The sequence below is a fragment of the Oncorhynchus clarkii genome, chromosome 19, assembly GCF_045791955.1.
Source record: "Oncorhynchus clarkii lewisi isolate Uvic-CL-2024 chromosome 19, UVic_Ocla_1.0, whole genome shotgun sequence".
NCBI classification, from domain to species: domain Eukaryota; kingdom Metazoa; phylum Chordata; class Actinopteri; order Salmoniformes; family Salmonidae; genus Oncorhynchus; species Oncorhynchus clarkii.
In genome coordinates, this window is record NC_092165.1 from 28,174,586 (window position 1) to 28,192,195 (window position 17,610).

General features: G+C 42.5%; 2 protein-coding genes across 2 annotated transcripts; one reads left to right on the plus strand and one right to left on the minus strand.

Annotated features, from left to right (window-relative positions):
• The first annotated feature begins 2,243 nt into the window (after positions 1-2,243).
• Positions 2,244-4,682, plus strand: LOC139374197 (tuberoinfundibular peptide of 39 residues-like). Its single transcript, XM_071115214.1, has 3 exons — positions 2,244-2,513; positions 3,673-3,809; positions 4,223-4,682. The coding sequence occupies exons 2-3, from the start codon at positions 3,694-3,696 to the stop codon at positions 4,593-4,595; spliced, it is 489 nt and encodes a 162-aa protein (XP_070971315.1). The 5' UTR covers positions 2,244-2,513; positions 3,673-3,693; the 3' UTR covers positions 4,596-4,682.
• Positions 4,683-9,318: 4,636 nt separating this feature from the next.
• LOC139374198 (transmembrane protein 121-like) lies at positions 9,319-13,025 on the minus strand. The gene is made up of 3 exons (XM_071115215.1): positions 12,912-13,025; positions 10,370-10,540; positions 9,319-10,040 (listed from the first exon to the last, which is right to left on the minus strand). The coding sequence occupies exons 1-3, from the start codon at positions 13,023-13,025 to the stop codon at positions 9,357-9,359; spliced, it is 969 nt and encodes a 322-aa protein (XP_070971316.1). The 3' UTR covers positions 9,319-9,356.
• Positions 13,026-17,610: the final 4,585 nt, after the last annotated feature.

The window sequence follows — 17,610 nt, forward strand, 5'->3', positions numbered from 1 at the left end:
TCTGAAAAAAATAATGGATAAATATTGCACAATCCAGGTGTGTGAAGCTCTTAGATACTTACCCAAGAAGACTCACCGCCGTAATCGTTGACAACAGTGTTCCTAGCATGTATTGACTCAGGGAGCAACGACTATATTTTAGTTATTTAACTTCTAATAATCTTTTTTTTAAAAATACACATCTTCCACTTTGACATTATTTTGTGTAGATTGTTGACAAAAAAATTACAATTAAATCAATTTTAATCTCACTTCGTAACAAAAAAATGAACAAATCCAAGAGGTATGAATACTAAAGTATACTTTCAAAAAAGTATATTTAACTTCAATGTCCACAAAATATATTTTAAGTATACTTTCATGCATGTGCACAAACGTGTGCATATTCCCCAGCATCCTTTTCTGCAGTATTCACATGTTTTGATGTTCATTTTCAAACTGAATAATGTTGCATTTTTAATTACACATTACACATTATACATTACCATAATGTGAACAACTAAAGTGTTAAATGCAAATTGTGCACAGTTCTCAAAAGAGTTACTTGTAAATTGCTGCTCCAGCCACAACTACTTTGTAAAGAACATGTTAACATTGGCTGAGAAGATGTCTTGGTCAATCAAGGTAACCTTTACATGGCTAATTAAAATAGCTAATGTGGTTCATTAGTAAAAGTATACTTGTAAAAGTATACCTGAAAAACATAAATAAGTACACTTTTTTTGTAAAGAAAATACAGGAATTCAAATTCAAATACCATTTTAGTATATTTCTAATTTATAAGAACCATACATCAAATGTACTTCAGGTGTATTCAAAGTCTATTTGTTTTGCTCTTTGTCCAATATACTAAGAATATACTTAGGTACAAAAAAAGTGTCCCAATTTAGATCATTTTAAATGTACAGTATTTAAAATACTTAAATGCTAATAAAATACAAATAAAATTTACATTAAATGCATTAAATGTATTTCAAATTGTTCCAATTTAGATCATTTATATTATACTTAATATATGTTAATTAAGTATGATTTAAGCAAATGAAAAAAAGTTCCCCGCTTGTGTTTCTCTATCTCTCTCCCTCTGTGTTTTTATTTTCCCATCTCTCCTACTTCCCCTCTTTGTCTTTCTTTCCACCTCTCCTTCCTTCCGCTCTGTCTGTCCATAATGAGCGTCAGGTAAGGAGGTATAAGGGCCTGTACTTCTGACAAACAGCTCCTTCCATGCTGGCCATTATTTTTAAATGACTACCTAATGAAGTTCCACCTGGGTAACGAGACCAGGTGTATGAAAATGCATTTTGATCGTCTCACAAAGAGGAGCTTGTCCAGTACTTTGGCCATCAATCAGACCGGTTCTGCTTCTATGACTAAGGTGTTCATTGATGTTGAAATATAGGTAGTGTAAGTGTAGGTGTTGAAGCGGTACATTTAGCATGAGGCTTTTTTGGGACATATTTATTTATTTGATTGGCCAATAGATAGCTAAAGAAACCATTTACAAAGTGAAGTGTAAACGGTACGTCATAGTTGTCACATAGAGAAGACCGCATTTTTTTGTGTGTGCATGTTTTCTGTTGTGTGTGTGTGTATCTGTCTTTGTTTGCTGAGAGTGATTTGTCGTATTTGACATGTGTCTAAAGGGACTCTTCAATTTTAACGAGACCAATGCATTGCTTCTCCCTGCTTCCCCGTATTCCAAGGTGTGCGTAGGCAGTAGACAGAATTAATGCTACAAACACCACTCTTGTGTACTCTGTATTCTGTGTACCGTTTGAGTCAAGCCCTTAGCCCCTATGTCGTCCACCTGATATTCCACCACGGGGAATGAGGACTTCCGGGGTTATGGACTCAACATGTGTGCTGCTATTAGATTAAAACACTTTTTAGATTTCCCAAGACATCATTATGTTCTGTGAGGTACAAGCCAGGTTTCCTCTCTCTCGCTCTCTCTCTCTCTCTCTCTCTCTCTCTCTCTCTCTCTCTCTCTCTCTCTCTCTCATTCTCTGATTCCTCCTGTCTCTATATTAAGAATTGTACCAAACAGGACATCCATCCACCGGTGTTGTTTATGATGTTTCAGGTCTGTTTTTAAAGGGGACAATGAGATGTGGCCTTTTTATCTCATACCATCTTACCACCCCTACCCTCCCTACATCATCCCTACCCCCTGTCAGAAGCAGGAGTATATAAGCAGGCAAACTCTGACTCCCTTTATTGTGGGCTGTACATACCCCTGGGCACACACACTCACACTTGAGAGTACTTAACCTCTCCACCATACACACACACACACACGCACACAGTAAGAGCGGTTCACCTGTGGTACCTTACCTGAGTCTGAGCTGGAGCCCAGGGGACAGGAGACTCAGGTCACCACTGGAGGAGCTTCCAAACGGTCTTCACCACGCTGTATGACAGAAGAGCTAACCAGCCTGAGGTTAGAAAAAAAGCTGAAGACTTAGGTTCCCGACCACAACGTACTGGCGACAAGGCGCTGCTCATCAACAAAAGTAAGTGCAACGTTTAGGAAAATCTTGGGACATTGCTTGACTTGAATGAATTCACGAAGTATGTCAATTTCAGACTTTGTAAAGCTCAGCAACTTATGATATATATATTTTCTTACAGTAAGGTGAGTTCTAGACCTTTCTGAGACTATGCAACATTACCAGTTATTGTTTATGGCCATCTCATGAAAAATGATTACGTTCGGGTATGTCAATTTAGGCGGAAATCTACATTTTGCCCTATCATTCAAGTTAATTTTAGTTTTTTTGTGCTTTTATTAAAAAATAAAATGTATGTATATATTTATAGTATTCTATGGTGAGTTTAATCTGCTCTCTGGTGTCTTTTGGATTGCTTATGTTTTAAGACGGAAGGAAAGCATCAAAGAAAAGTCACACAAAAACAACAGCAGAAGAAATAGAGTAGGCAGAGTAGAAATACTACTGGCAGAAATGTAGCACTTATTTCTTAGCATAGAACTAAGCATAGAACAGAACAAATCAAATCAAATCGAATTGTATTGGTCACGTACACATGCTCAGCAGATGTTATTGCAAGTGTAGCGAGATGCTTGTGCTTCTAGTTCCGACATTGTGGCAATATCTAACAAGAAATCTAACAAGTAATCTAACAATAGCACAACAACTACCCCACACATCTATGTAAAGGGATGGAATAAGAATTTGTACATATAAATATATGGATGGGCAATGACCGACCGGCATAGACGAAATGCAATAGATGGTATAAAACAGTACACCTGAGATGAGTAGGTAACTCATGTATTTATTCACAGTTCATGTGGATTTCTGAATTGTGTGACGTGAGTGCTGGCTCCTTATGCTGCACCAGTACGTTAATGAGGGTTCTGTAGAATTCTGCGAGAATTCCATTGTTTTATAAATCAGTGAGAATATCTAGTGTACTGATAGTGTGTGTGTTATATATTTGTTCCTTGATTGCTAGACAGTTGACATTTCAGAAGGTACTGAGTATATAGCTTGTAAAGTAGGAGCTTAAAGTGTGTGAGCTTATTTTTTACACCGAACATAAATGTGAAAGAGTTATTTCAAAGAGTGAGTGACTATGAATGTGCTGTTTGGTAAAATTATAAAACACTAATTTGTGCTATTCTGATTGGTGGGTTGTGTTGCCGGTTAGGCCAGTCGTGTGGGTTTAAGGATGGCTGGTGTGGCTCCTCCCCCTGCCTCACGCCCTGCCCTCCTGCTGTTCACCCTTATGGCCATGACCCTGGTGACTTCCAGCTACCCTCAGCCACGCCTCCGACCCATACACAGGTATGACCTGACATACTGGGTATAATGACGAGACGCTTGCGTCTCCTATCCTCTGTCCTCTCCATGTCTCCTTTTCCAAATGTCAGAGGGAAGCGTGGAGAGGATTTGAGGACAGAACTCGTTTCATTCTGACATTTTGAAAAGGAGGCGAGGTGAGAACCGTGGAAACAGGACCAATTTTGACATTCGCCTGGGCAGCTTTTTCCCCCTTCTCCTCAGATGTGTGCCTTCCTTTCATCTGAATCTACCCTTTTACTGTTGTATTTTGAGACTGAGACACAATGTACGGAGATCAATCTTTCTATGGTAGTGAGCACTCTTATTCTTATATGGTAGTTCTATCCATAGACGTGTTTGTATTGTTCCTAATGAGATCTATTGTTCTATCATGCTGCTCTAATCTTTGCTTCCAGAGGCTCCTCTCCAAGTGATCCAGGAGACTCCAACAAGAGGGAGGAGTGGGAGGTGCTCTACCCTTCCATCTCGCTCCGTGATTGGAGCATGCAGATGATGTCAGCCCCATACTTTGGTGAGGCCAAGAGCAAAGCAGAGCTCCTGGGGGAGCAGTGGCTCCCAGTGGTGGGCCAGTGGCAGATGGACGAGGATATGGCCAAGGGCTGGCTGGGCGACTGGGCTCCGCAGGGCTCCAACAATGAGGAGAAGAGGAACATCGTGGTGGCGGATGATGCAGCGTTCAGAGAGAAGAGTAAGCTGCTCACAGCTATGGAGAGACAGAAGTGGCTTAACTCCTACATGCAGAAACTGTTGGTCGTCAATTCCCAGTAATAAGATGACTGCTAAGCCTACGTATAAATGACGGAACCTGATAAAAAAAAAAATGTTAATAACATGCCCTGATTAAAAAAAAGAAAAGAATAACGTACTAATTACAATTTGATTACTCCGAATTTAAAAGTCAATAAAGATTTTTATCAGACCTTTTGTGTGACGTTTGATGAAGAATTAACTCTGAATATAAAGCATCATTTGACACAGGATTTACATGCCTATGTTTATATGATCGTTTTGATCCAGTTGAATTATTGATTGACGTAGTAAATACACTGAGATACTTCCACTAAGATGGCGCTGTTGGGAGGTGCTGTTGTACAGCTGAGGGTCTACCATAGGACTCTTTATACATTGTTAATATTAATGAGTGTGAAATAAAGCAAATAAGTGATCATGTCTTGTATTAATATGGTTGTTGTTCCTCTATGTTCAAGTGTTCTAGTTTATTTTTGTCAAACAGTCATTTTCTAGTTTTTTAGCTTTACGCCACAAACTGATGCCCTCTGGTGGAAGGTATCATGTACAGCAGAGGTAGGGTAAATTGAAAAACAATTGTGATTTCTGTTTACTTCTTGAATGGATTCAATCTGAGGTGGGTTGCAGGGTGTTTCATTTGAAGGTACTTTCCGATTGAGCCGACATCTGCAGCGTGTATCGTGAACGGGATCTCCACTCATGCGGGGATGTTGCCTTTAAAAAGCGCATTGCTCGACAGCGCTTGACAAAGTGCCTCAAATTCAATCTCGACCTGAATTTAAATGGATTTCACCCCAAACCTGATAAACAGTATAGTGATGGCATCATTCACACCGGCAGAGAGAAAGAGACAGACTTCAAAGGAGAGGTAGTCAAATCTGCAGGGTGATAAAGGAAGGTGGTGGTGGTGTGTATGTGTACATGTGTACATGTGTGCGTGTGTCTTAGAGGGCACAGACCCTTAGCCAAGACCTTGGACTGCAGATGATGATCAATTCCTCCAACACCCTGAGTTATGATGTGTTTAAAATTTAATATTTGAATAAACTTATGGCTGAGAAAATAAATGGGGCCAGAGCTAAATACACAAGCCTGACCCCATTACTTACGGCGAGTGGGCCATTCATTTGATGATGTGACAGACCTGTGATTTATTAGTTAATCTTTTCGCTCTTTTGTCTCGCTGTCTCTCTCGCTCTCTCTCTCTCTCTCTCTCTCTGTCTGTCTGCCTTTCTCTCTATCGCTCTGTCTCTCTCTCCCTCTGTCTCTCTGTCTGTCTGTGTCTTTCTCTCTATCTGTCTCTCTCTCTTCTTTCTATCTGTGTTATACTTTATGGCTGACTCTCTCTCAGCTGGCCTCTTTCTCTTTCTCTCACTCCCCCCGCTTTCTCTCAGCTGGTCTCTCTCTTTCTTCCTCTCTCACTCTCTTTCTCTACCGCTCTCTCTCTCTCACCCCATAATGTTTATAATCATGTCTTACATGTGCTCCTGACAATAGAGGCAGACTTGTGGCTTAGGTAAGCTATAATGAGAAGAGAGATATCATTCAACGATGATGAGCCATGTATGTCAGTGTGTACATGTGTATGTGTGGTTTGTTTGTACACAATATATTCAAAAGTATGTGGACACCCTTTCAAATTTGTGGATTCGGCTATTTCAGCCACATCCGTTGCTGACAGGTGTATAAAATTGAGCGCACCGCCATGCAATCTCCATAAACAAACATTGGCAGTAGAATGGCCTAACTAAAGAGCTCAGTTACTTCAATGTGGCACTGTCATAGCATGCCACCTTTCCAAGTCAGTTCGTCTATTTCTGCCCTGCTAGAGCTTCTCAGATCAACTGTAAGTGCTGTTATTGTGAGTGGAAAAGTCTAGGAGCAACAACAGCTCAGCCACAAAGTAGTAGGCCTGTGGCCAAGCAGCCACATACAAGCCTAAGATCACAATGTGCAATGCCAAGCATTGGCTGGAGTGGTGTAAAGCTCGCCGCGATTGGACTCTGGAGCGTGGAAATGCATTCTCTGGAGTGATGAATCACACTTCACCATCTATCAGTCCGACGGTCTAATCTGGATTTGGCATATGCCAGGAGAACACTACCTGCCCCAATGCATAGTGCCAACTGTAAAGTTGGTGGAGGAGGAAAAATGGTCTTCTGGTCATGTAGTGTATATGTGTCTGAGTGTGTGCATGTGTGTACGTTTATGTGTGTGCAGGGCTTTTACTTTAAAACATTACACTCGGACCTCCTGTATTGCCTCCTCATTGTCCAGGGGGAAGTGGCCAGAGTATCAGAATCAGCAAGTGACCCAGAGACCCGGCCTGTGCTCTGCTGTGATGTGATGGATGAGCAGACACAGGCTCACAGAGACTATTATTTATCACCGGATCCAGCGGCGCTACCTGGCAGACCCACCCAATCAGCAGACGCTAAATTGCTTTCTGCATCCCACTGATTCTCCTCAACTGATGCTGCTTCTCTATTGTTTCTGCTATGTCCTCTCTTGTTGCAGTCATCTGTTCTCTCTCTACCGTATAGCGAGCGCTGGTTGTCCATTTCATACACCTGGGCCCCAGCAGCCAAAGAGTAATTTACTATACTAAGTATGAGATGAGAATCTTATTGGGCATGGTACTGTATAACCTGGGTCCTATAGCCTGCACATATGATGTAGTGAAAAGTATGGGAGCCAGTGGGTAAATGCATGTGTCTATACTATAGAAGTAAAATACCACAGGCAGGGGCAGAGTGAGATTAGTGGTCCCCGTAAAATTCAAATTTAGAGCTAGTCAGTCATGCATACTGGTAATATTGCGTGTTGCTATGTTGTCATCCATCACAGATAGCAGATGCACAGTAATACCCGGGACAAGCCACTGGAAATATTCAGTTTTCCTTGATCATAATGACAAGTAAACACTGTGTGTACTGTATCTCTCGGCTAAACACATATTTGGTATTGTGAGCGTTGTTTGTGAGCTAGGCCTCTCATGTTTTATGCAACAAATGATGCATGTTTCCTGCGGAAGAGAGAGCATATGAATATTATAGGAGATCTTTTTTTCATGGTAGTCTTTTAGGTATGGTTTATATGATGTGTGTATTACACACAAACAAAACACGTGTGCATGCACGCCAACACACACACACCCACCCACACACAGTACACACAAGTATACCGCTAAATAGGCACACAGACTCAGACACATTGAGAAACTATAGGTCCTGTGAACCTTCTTTATTCTTCCATTGACAGATATTGCTGAGCTCAGTGAAGCAGACAGGTCTGTAAATCACCTGTTATTACAGCCTCTGAGTCACAAGGAGTTAATATAGTCAGGGCCCATATTCACAAAGTATCTCAGAGTCGGAGTTCTGAACGAGGATCAGGTTTCGCCTCTTATTAATTATGGTTTATAAGGCAAAACCTTCTCCTAGATCAGCACTCCTCCTCTGAGACGCTTGACACATACAGGCCCTGGTGTCTGACACTAACGTCTTGTGACTCTAAGGCTGTCCTAATATGGACACTGTGCATATGGTCTGGTCTCATACTTCAAAATCCACACAGTACCAGGGACATCCCCTTCTGAGAGGCTTACACCTACATCTCTCCACCCCTTTCCATCCTCCCACACACACACACACACAGTGCCCATCTCCCCAACCATTTTCCTCCCACTCTCACCTTCCCTCCATCTCTCTCTTGCTTCCTCCTCCAACCCCACATACCTTCCCTCCATCTCTCTCTTGCTTCCTCCTCCAACCCCACATACCTTCCCTCTGCCTCTTTGTTTCCCCTCTATCCATTCTTGCTCTGCAATTCCCTCGCAGAGGACAGGAATCCTCAAATGAATGCCACTTCACTGACAGTGGCTATATATATATATATATATATATATAGATAGATATCTTTAAAATGACAACGAGAATTACAGCGGTACACCATCACGTAAAAACATTGCCTTGGAAATACACCAACTCCAAAGAGTCCAAAAAGACAGCGTTTACAGCAGACCTGGTTTCAAATACTACTTGAATTTAAAAATACACTTTTAGGTTTTTGCTCTAGTCTGCCTGGAGGGCCAGGCGGGTGTGGTTTTCACTCTTGCTACTATTCCATTCGTTCCATTGTGTCAGGCAAGCTCAATCAAGTCCAGATAAAGTAGTTGACATGGTTTCAAATAGTATTTGAACCCAGGTATGGTTAACAGGTAGACTATGAGCTCATATCTGCTGAGCTGGGTTGGGTTTTTGTCTCTGAGGTCAACTCTATGTGTCCGTCTGTCTGTTAGTCCACCATAGAGAAGTATAGAAACACACATCATAGAATAGAAAAACACATCAGTCTTCATCAGAATGATCTCATCAGTTCATCTGGGAGGCTGGCTGGCAAGGCGCTGGGCCGTTTTCCTGAGCTGGAGTGGTCTCAGTGAAACGTGTCGTTTCTTTCTGCCACTCCATAGGACCGGAACAGTCTTGGTTGAGGTCATACTGAGCTCTGAGAAGTCTAGTCCAGTCTAGCTGAGCTCTGAGAAGTCTAGTCCAGTCTAGCTGAGCTCTGAGAAGTCTAGTCCAGTCTAGCTGAGCTCAGGGTCAGACACTTACCACCCTTTTCACACTACTGAGCCAAGATAAGCCAAGCTCTACTGCGATGGTAGTTGCTGAACCCGTGCTGGTAAGCACAATGTAAAAGGTAAATATCAGAGCCGTCACAACATGGATCCGGTCGACATTATAGTGTGAAAAAGATCTAACTATCCATGGGCGAGGGTCATGTGTCTATGACCTCGGTAGGTGATGGTTCGTCAGAGAGGCTAGTGGTGGCATTGGGCAGGGTCTGGTTGTGCCCGTGGCTATGACCCACAGAGTTCCCTTGATGCAGCTCCAGGGCTATACCTGCCATGCTAGGGTCCTGTGGAGGGAACTCCTTTACCTGCCTCTTATACTCCAGGAACGTACAGGCTTTTGTGGCTATAGCCACCACATTCTTCCCTATAAAGATAGTAGACACCCTACTATCCTGGAACAGCACCATGTTAACCCCGCGGATCAAGATCGTGACTATGTTTATAGTAACTAGACTAAGAACAGGGTACAGCATCATCTTCTGGGGCGAGACGTGCTCCCCCTGGACACTGATCTCAGAGAGGGAGACGCAGGGCAGGGTTAGGAGCAGGATGTAGCAGTAGAAGAACATCAGTCCCTCGGCCCAGATGGGCAGGCCGGTCCGTTGGGGCTCCCACAGGTTGGCCTGGATGTCCAGAACATCCAGCAGGTCCAGGGCCACCCAGAACAGCTTCCCCCGCATGTCCTCCTTCTTCCTGAAGGTCCTCACGTATTCCATGCTGTCCAGAGCCACCAGGACCAAGTATAGCCCCGGAACGCACACGGAGAGGAGTAAGGTTAGAGCCTTCCGGGCCACCGTCTCCAGGCTTTTCCTGTCCGCCTTGTAGTTCTATAAGAGATAAGATATACTTTATTGTCACACATTGAAACGTGTATTTTTTTAAATATCTCTGTGAGTACCCCCCCCCCCCCCCCCCCCCTGATAAGACACACATACACCAGGGTTAGCCACAGTGCAGCGTCTCTGGAGCAGCTTAGGGGTTAAATATCCTGCTCAAGGGAGCAATGGGAGGAGATGGTACTGAATATGGAATACTGATGCCAGCAACCCTCTGGTTGCCGGCCCGCTCCCCACCAGATTTTCCATAGTCGGTGCTAGGATTCAAACCGGCAACCCTCTGGTTTCTGGCCTACCGGTCTAACGTCTAGGTTACCTACCTGGAAGACGAAGTAGAGCTTGATCTCCAGGACGAAGATGTAGAGGAACCAGAGTATCATGGCGTAGCCGCGTTTGGCGGTCTTCACCTCAGCCCCGACCCACACTGCCACGTAGCGCAGCACGATGAGGAAACAGATGTCTCCCACCAGCACGATGATGCACACTCCGATCTACAAATACATACAATACTTTATTTACGCAACGTGCATTTAAAATTGTAACACAGTTGTTACAGTTAAACAATACATTAATGGAAATCAAATTGAGAGACAAGGAAAGAGATGTCAAACCACAAAGGATGTCAAAACTGTAAAATCACTAGGTAAAAAACAATGTTTTTTAAGTGTAATTCAAAGCTACAGTCTGCGATTGGTGCATCTACTGTTGGACTTATTAGTGAGCATTCCCCTGATCAGACACTGCATGCATCATCCCAACCTAGTCAAACACAAATTTTACTGAAACCCGTGCCATGGTATGTTAATTTACATTTAGGTTACATTACACTGGCCTACCAATGTAATAGCAGTGTCACAATATAATACGAATTGTAGGACGTATAGTATCCTACGTCTTGAACGTTTAGTATGATATATTACGTTTGACTGCTTTAGTATGATATGCTACGTTCAACTCCTTTAGAATGATATGCTACGTTCAACTGCTTTAGAATGATATGCTATGTTCGACTGCACAAGTATGATATGCCATGTTCGACTGCACAAGTATGATATGCCATGTTCGACTGTCACACCCTGATCCGTTGGTCTTTGTGCTTGTCTCTACCCCCTACATGTGTTGCTCATCTTCCTCGTCATCCCCTGTGTATTTATACCTGGTTTCTCTGTTTGTCTGTTGCAGGCTCGTCTTGTTTTTCAAGTCAACCAGCGTGTTTTTCCGTGCTCTTGCTTTTTCCATATCTCTGTTTTTCTAGTCCTCCCGGTTCTGACCTTTGCCTGACCTGACACTGAGCCTGCCTGCCTGACCATTCAGCCTGCCTTGACCTCAAGCCTGCCTGCCACTTTGTACCTCATGGACTCTGACCTGGTTTATGATAATTTGCCTGTCCACGACCTGTCTCTTGCCTGCCCCTTGTTTATAATACATTTTAGAGACTCAAACCATCTGCCTCCCATGTCTGCATCTGGGCCTCGACCCTGTATCGTTATCGACTGTTTAGTATGATATGCTACATTCAACTGCTTTAGTATGACATATTACGTTCGACTCTTTTAGTATGATATATTATGTTTGACTGCTTAGTATGATTTACTACGATTGACTGCTTTAGTATGATATGCTATGTTAGGTTATGGGTTAAAGTTAGGGTTAAGGTTAGGGTTAGAGTTAGGGGAAGCGTTAGCTAACATGCTAAGTAGTTGCAAAGTAGCTTAAAAGTAGTAAGTAATTGCAAAGTTGTCTGTGATGAGATTCAAACATGCAACCTTTGCGTTGCTAGACTTTTGCATTATACATCTACCCAACAACTACCCTCCTTTTGTTTTTGCCTTAAGTAACCTACTGTCATACCAAACGTAACCTATGATCTTAATTTGAGTGTTCAGGATTTACATAAGCAAATGTAATGCAACCCAACGTAAAGTAACATATCATACTAAATGGAGTGGCACGGATTTAGTAAATATAATATGTTTTGCTCTGAGACCAGGCTGATCAACCAAACATGTTATATTTACTAAATCCGTGCCACTCCATTTAGTATGATATGTTACTTTACGTGCTACGTCATCGACTGACAGATTGCTATAACATATGATGTGTTTAGCTTATAAGTAAAATACTGGACCTATCCAGGTGTTGCAAGATCTGGCAAGCGTCAGCAAAGCCTGGGAAGAGGAACGCGCCCAGTAGTTGTGTTCCCCTGCTCAGGCGAGGCGACGCAACAACCAATGGGCTAATTCCTGCCAGTTCACACTGGGTTCATAGCCGAAAGAAGTGTCCCAGCTGTTCCAGAAAATTATGCAGCAATTCTGCTCAAAGAACAACAGAATGGTTGGAGGGAAAGAGGTGCCTAGCGGTGTTGTGCTAATTATTGCCATCTATATGGGAGGTGTGAATTGTAGACAATTATCATGCGCTATGTGCTCAGATAGAAGCCATTAGCCGTAGCTATTAGCACAAAGTTGATACATGTGCACCCAGGTATATACTTATGTGGGTGAGTCAACTTATTTGATTGACATTATTTCAAATGATTTAATATTACTAATAAAGTCTGCTCCATTTGAAGTAGAAATCTAAAAAAAACTTTATTACATGAAATAAAAAATTGAATCATTTTGAGGCTACAGGAAATAGGTTGACTTCTATGTTAAACAACTGCAGTCATGGCTGCTTTGCTTGTCAACAGCCGTGTGGCTATTGTAGTACTTTGACTGTAGAAAAAACAGGAATCTCTAAAGTTGTCCCAGGTGAGGCAAGCATGCGAGGGAGGGGCAACTTTGACTGTGCAATAAAGCGTCTGAGCAGGGGTACGGACCCAACAGCTTTAAAAAGGATAAAAACTAAATGGCCTCTTACCTTCCTGGGCCCCTGGTTCTGCTCTACCAGATAGGCGTCCATGAAGGCCATGCTGGTCATGATCACCATGGTGGTCAGGCACACGTGGCGTTTGTCTGGCTGCGGCAACACCATGGTGGGCAATGGGAGTTGTAGTTCTGCTGAACTGAACTTCCTGTTGTAGTCCTACAAAAAAAAGTGATGTTCTACTGCATTTGTTGTCCTATTGCATCAGGTACAATGGACCTGTTGTAGACCTATTACACTTTTTTGTAATCCTATTACGCTTGTAGTCCTAGTGCTCTTGTAATTATATTGTACTTGTAGTCCAACTGCACTTGTAGTCCTACTTTACAGTTTTCTTATTGAGTTATTTTAGGGGAAAATGTCAAGTGTACCTGATCAATCTCTATTAGGGTAACAAATAGCCTACATTCCATTTTTTTTTACATTATTGGGAAAATGCACTTCCACTCCTTAGCATGACGCAATGGGTCCCCCATCGATGCGTTTGAGAAAGACAACACTCTTAGGACCAGGAGGGCAATGGAACGAATCCAGGTTAGGAGAATTGCATTGATATATTATGGCCTGTTTAAGCCACACAGACTGGTGCCTCCACTCTCTCAGCGCAGTTCCATTGAGTCTGATGTGCTACTGCTGTGATCAAGGACTCACAACACACCTCTGAGGCTCCATAACCCTGGAATCCGCTCAGTAATATAGCAGTTGGGGTTTATTGCTCCATAGGAAAATGACAAAACCATATATCTTCAGTTGCAGACTTTGTAGTGGCCGAATCCTCATGGAAGGAACACGTCATTGGTGTCAACTGATCATGTGAGTCAGCATCTTTTAGCAGCATGGACTAGCATAGTACAACAACAACAACAGTACATTTCCTGAAGATAATGTGAGTGCTTGCTTCAATTTTCCAAAGGTATCGGGGAAAGGTCTTCTAAAGTGGATCTTCCAATGAGGAGAGAATGGAGTTCCACCCACTGTTGATGAAACGGACCTCTTAGAGTGATGTGTAGTTCCTGTGATACGCCAGAGGAATTGTTTCTCCTCTCTCAGTCTGCGGAGTCTGGGGAAGAGAGAAGAGAAAAAGGGGTTAGCTTAGCACAAACTGTGTTGTAGCCAATTATTATTATTTGTGGTGAACGTGGTGAGTTAAGACAGTCAGAAATCAGACATCCCCAAATAGGCACTTTTCTACATTTGTACGCAGCAGGTCATGTACTTCTATGTATGCTCAGGGCCGTGCGCTCCCAGACCCATCCTCATCGGTCATATGGAGCACTCCAAACAAAAGACAATGCATTTTTTTTTTACAAAACTCGTTAAATAATACAACTTATTTCTCTGCAAACATTGTTTCCACTCCGAAAATGAGAATGTTAAATGACTGTAATTAATACATGCATTAACAGAAATGAATGTAACCAAATGACGGGGATTAGCGGTGCATCTACTAGGCCTTCTGGTGACATATGTAATGAGGAATTGATCAAAAATGAACAATCAAAATGCAAACAATTCACAAAATGAAACAATGCACATGCAAGAATTGGTGGGAGACAGCTGAGCGCTTTCTGGAGAGCTGAGTGCATGCATTCTGGAGAGAGTCGTGCTATATCCTAGCCACACACCGCTCCCCTTCTTCTTGTCTCAACATTTTAAATTATATTCAAGACACGTTATCTTCACACATATTTTAGATGCTTTTCACTGACAGCTGCAAGTCAATAGTCAGCTCGGCCTATACCTATTGGGAAGCCCGCGTGGCAATAGGCCTATACCTATTGGGAAGCCCGCGTGGCAATAGGCCTATACCTATTGGGAAGCCCGCGTGGCAATAGGCCTAGCTGCTTATTGACCTCCGGCTTCTTGCTTGTGATTTGAAACCATCCACAGCCATTTTTTTAAAGAAGCTAATGTTCCTCTGTTGCTAAGTCATGATCTCTGGTGAAGTATTTGAATGATTTTATTTAGACATGAGTAATTCTATAATTTTGGCAAAACATCAATTTACTTTAGGGGCAGCCAGCATCCGAACAGTGCCCTGTGCAAACACCAACATTCGTTTCCAATTGGCTGCTTGAAACCAGAGACCTGTATATAATGACGAGATGCTCATGTCTCCGGGAGTTGTTGTCCCAAAGGCAGGAAGGCAGGTGACACGCTTAGGTCTGCATATTAAGCCCACAGAAACGCATTGGGCTTATTCTGGACCGATTCTGGTGAGAGTAAGCCCTCTCGCTTTGCCTGTTCCTCTCTGCTGAAACTATCTCACCAGAGAAAGCATCCGAGCGAGCGAAACTGCGCCCCTCTGTCTCAGTATGTGTAGTCCATGTATCTGATGTTGTCTGGCCAAAAAGAGTATGACATGCCATACTCTTTTTGTCCAGACAGCGTCAGATACATAGTCTACACATACTGAGACAGAGGAGCGCTGTTTCACTTGCTTGGATGATTTGTCTAAGATTGATGCGTCTTACTGCAGGCCCGCTTCTTGGTCAAATAAATTGTCAACATTTCAAAATTGTATTTGGATGGGGAAGGATGTATGGTAGGACGGGCCGGGGCCACAATGCCGGCCCTGTGTATTGGCCATTGAAGGCTTTGAAGCCACCGTTTGGTGCAGTCCTCCATAGAAATGAATGGGATTCTACATTATTTCAATGAAATTACAAAATGACATGTATTTACTTTTGTTTGTTTGTTGCTGTAGTGAGGACAGCAACATTAGTCATCTAAAATAAACATACTTTAAGGAAAATGTTTTTATCAATTTTTATTTTTATGGTATAAATGTATTTTTAGCTCACATAATATAATCAAAACATGATATAATCAAAAAGTATGCATTTGAAGGTGTCTGTAATAGTATAAATATGGCAAACATGAACATAAATACATTTCTACATTTCTATAGCATTTCTATATTTTTTAAACTGGTGGGGGAGTGCCAAGATGGAGGTGCAGTGGCTTCAACACACCGCTATCAATATTCTACTGTTTATATAAATCATTGCTTGTGGGCTGCTGTGTCTAAACTCCTGTGATCTCACACGGTTACAGAAGAGGGCATTAGTATGACTTTTATTAATGCCATAAAGATAACCACATATACAGAATGCAGTGGATACACACACACACAGCATATATGTATCCTGTGAAATTTCCATTTAGCTAAATTGCAAATACATTCCTGTGTTAATCCGCTTTAGTGGGTTGACATCTCCCTCTCTCTCTAGTACTGTGCTGTGTTGTGAGGGTTTTTGGGCCGAGGTTTTAAATCAGCAGTTTAATTAAAATGGCAGGACACACGGGGGTCAGAGAGAGGATGTGCCAGAGCACTATATAGCGTCTAGCAGGATAAATCCATTTGAATTCAATCACTTTTTGACAGAATCCCTTTTGATTTATACAAAACTTTCTATACATGTTTGCCCATGGAAGAATTGGTCAGAATGTGACGTTTTTGACCTGAATGACAAAATACGCACAAAGCTGACCTACAGTGCCTTCGAAAAGTATTCAGACCCCTTGACATTACACATTTTGTTACGTAACAGCCCTATTCACAAATGTATTACATGGTTTCCCCCCGCCCTAATCAATCTACACACAATACCCCATAATAACAAAGCAAAAACAGTTTTTTTTATCACATTTACATAAGGATTCAGACCCTTTAACTCCGTACATTGTTGGAGTTTTCTTGGGTATGATGTTACAAGCTTGGCACACCTGTATTTGGGGAGTTTCTCCTATCTGGCTGGACCACTCAAGGATATTCAGAGACTTGTCCCAAAGCCACTCCTGTGTTGTCTTGGCTGTGTGCTTAGGGTCATTGTCCCGTTGGAAGGTGAACCTTCCCAGTGTGAAGTCCTGAGTGCTCTGGAGCAGGTTTTCATCAAGGATCTCCCTGTACTTTTCTCTGTTCATCTTTCCCTCAGTCCCTGCCTCTAAAAAACATCCCCACAGCATGATGCTGCCACCACCATGCTTCACTGTAGGGATGGTGCCAGGTTTCCTCCAGACGTGACACTTGACATACATGCCAAAGAGTTCAATCTTGGTTTCATCAGACCAGAGAATCTTGTTTCTCATGGTCTGAGAGTCCTTCAGGTTCCTTTTTGCAAACTCCAAGCGGGCTGTCATGTGCCTTTTACTGAGGAGTGGCTTCTGTCTGGCTCACTATCATGAAGGCCTGATTGGTGGAGTGCTGTAGAGATAGTTGTCCTTCTGGAAGGTTCTCCCGACAGACGAACTCTAGAGCTCTGTCAAAGTGACCATTGGGTTCTTGGTCACCTTCCTGACCAAGTCAATTCTCTCCCGATTGCTCAGTTTGACTGAGCGGCCAGCTCTAGGAAGAGTCTTGGTGGTTCCAAACTTCTTCAATTTAAGAATGATAGAGGCCACTGTGTTCTTAGGGAACTTTAATTATTGTTTTGGTACCCTTCCCCAGATCTGTGCCTTGATACAATCCTGTCTTGGAGCTCTACAAACAATTCCTTTGAACTCATGGCTTGGTTTTTGCTCTGACATGCACTGTCAACTGTAAGACCTTATATAGACAGGTGTGTTTTCCAAATCAAATCCAATCAATTTAATTTACCATAGGTGTACTCCAATCAAGTTGTAGACACATCTCAAGGATGATCAATGGACACAGGATGCACCTGAGCTCAATTTCAAGTCGCATAGGAAA

What these genes read in the sequence shown, in the direction of transcription:
- LOC139374197 (XM_071115214.1), top strand. Translation starts at nt 3,694, where the DNA reads ATGGCTGGTGTGGCTCCTCCCCCTGCCTCACGCCCTGCCCTCCTGCTG. An exon ending in CGCCTCCGACCCATACACAG is followed by an intron (nt 3,810 to 4,222) that starts GTATGACCTGAC and finishes CTTTGCTTCCAG; the next exon opens with AGGCTCCTCTCCAAGTGATC.
- LOC139374198 (XM_071115215.1), bottom strand. Translation starts at nt 13,025, where the DNA reads ATGGTGTTGCCGCAGCCAGACAAACGCCACGTGTGCCTGACCACCATG. An exon ending in AGAACCAGGGGCCCAGGAAG is followed by an intron (nt 10,541 to 12,911) that starts GTAAGAGGCCAT and finishes ATGTATTTGTAG; the next exon opens with ATCGGAGTGTGCATCATCGT. An exon ending in AGCTCTACTTCGTCTTCCAG is followed by an intron (nt 10,041 to 10,369) that starts GTAGGTAACCTA and finishes TATCTCTTATAG; the next exon opens with AACTACAAGGCGGACAGGAA.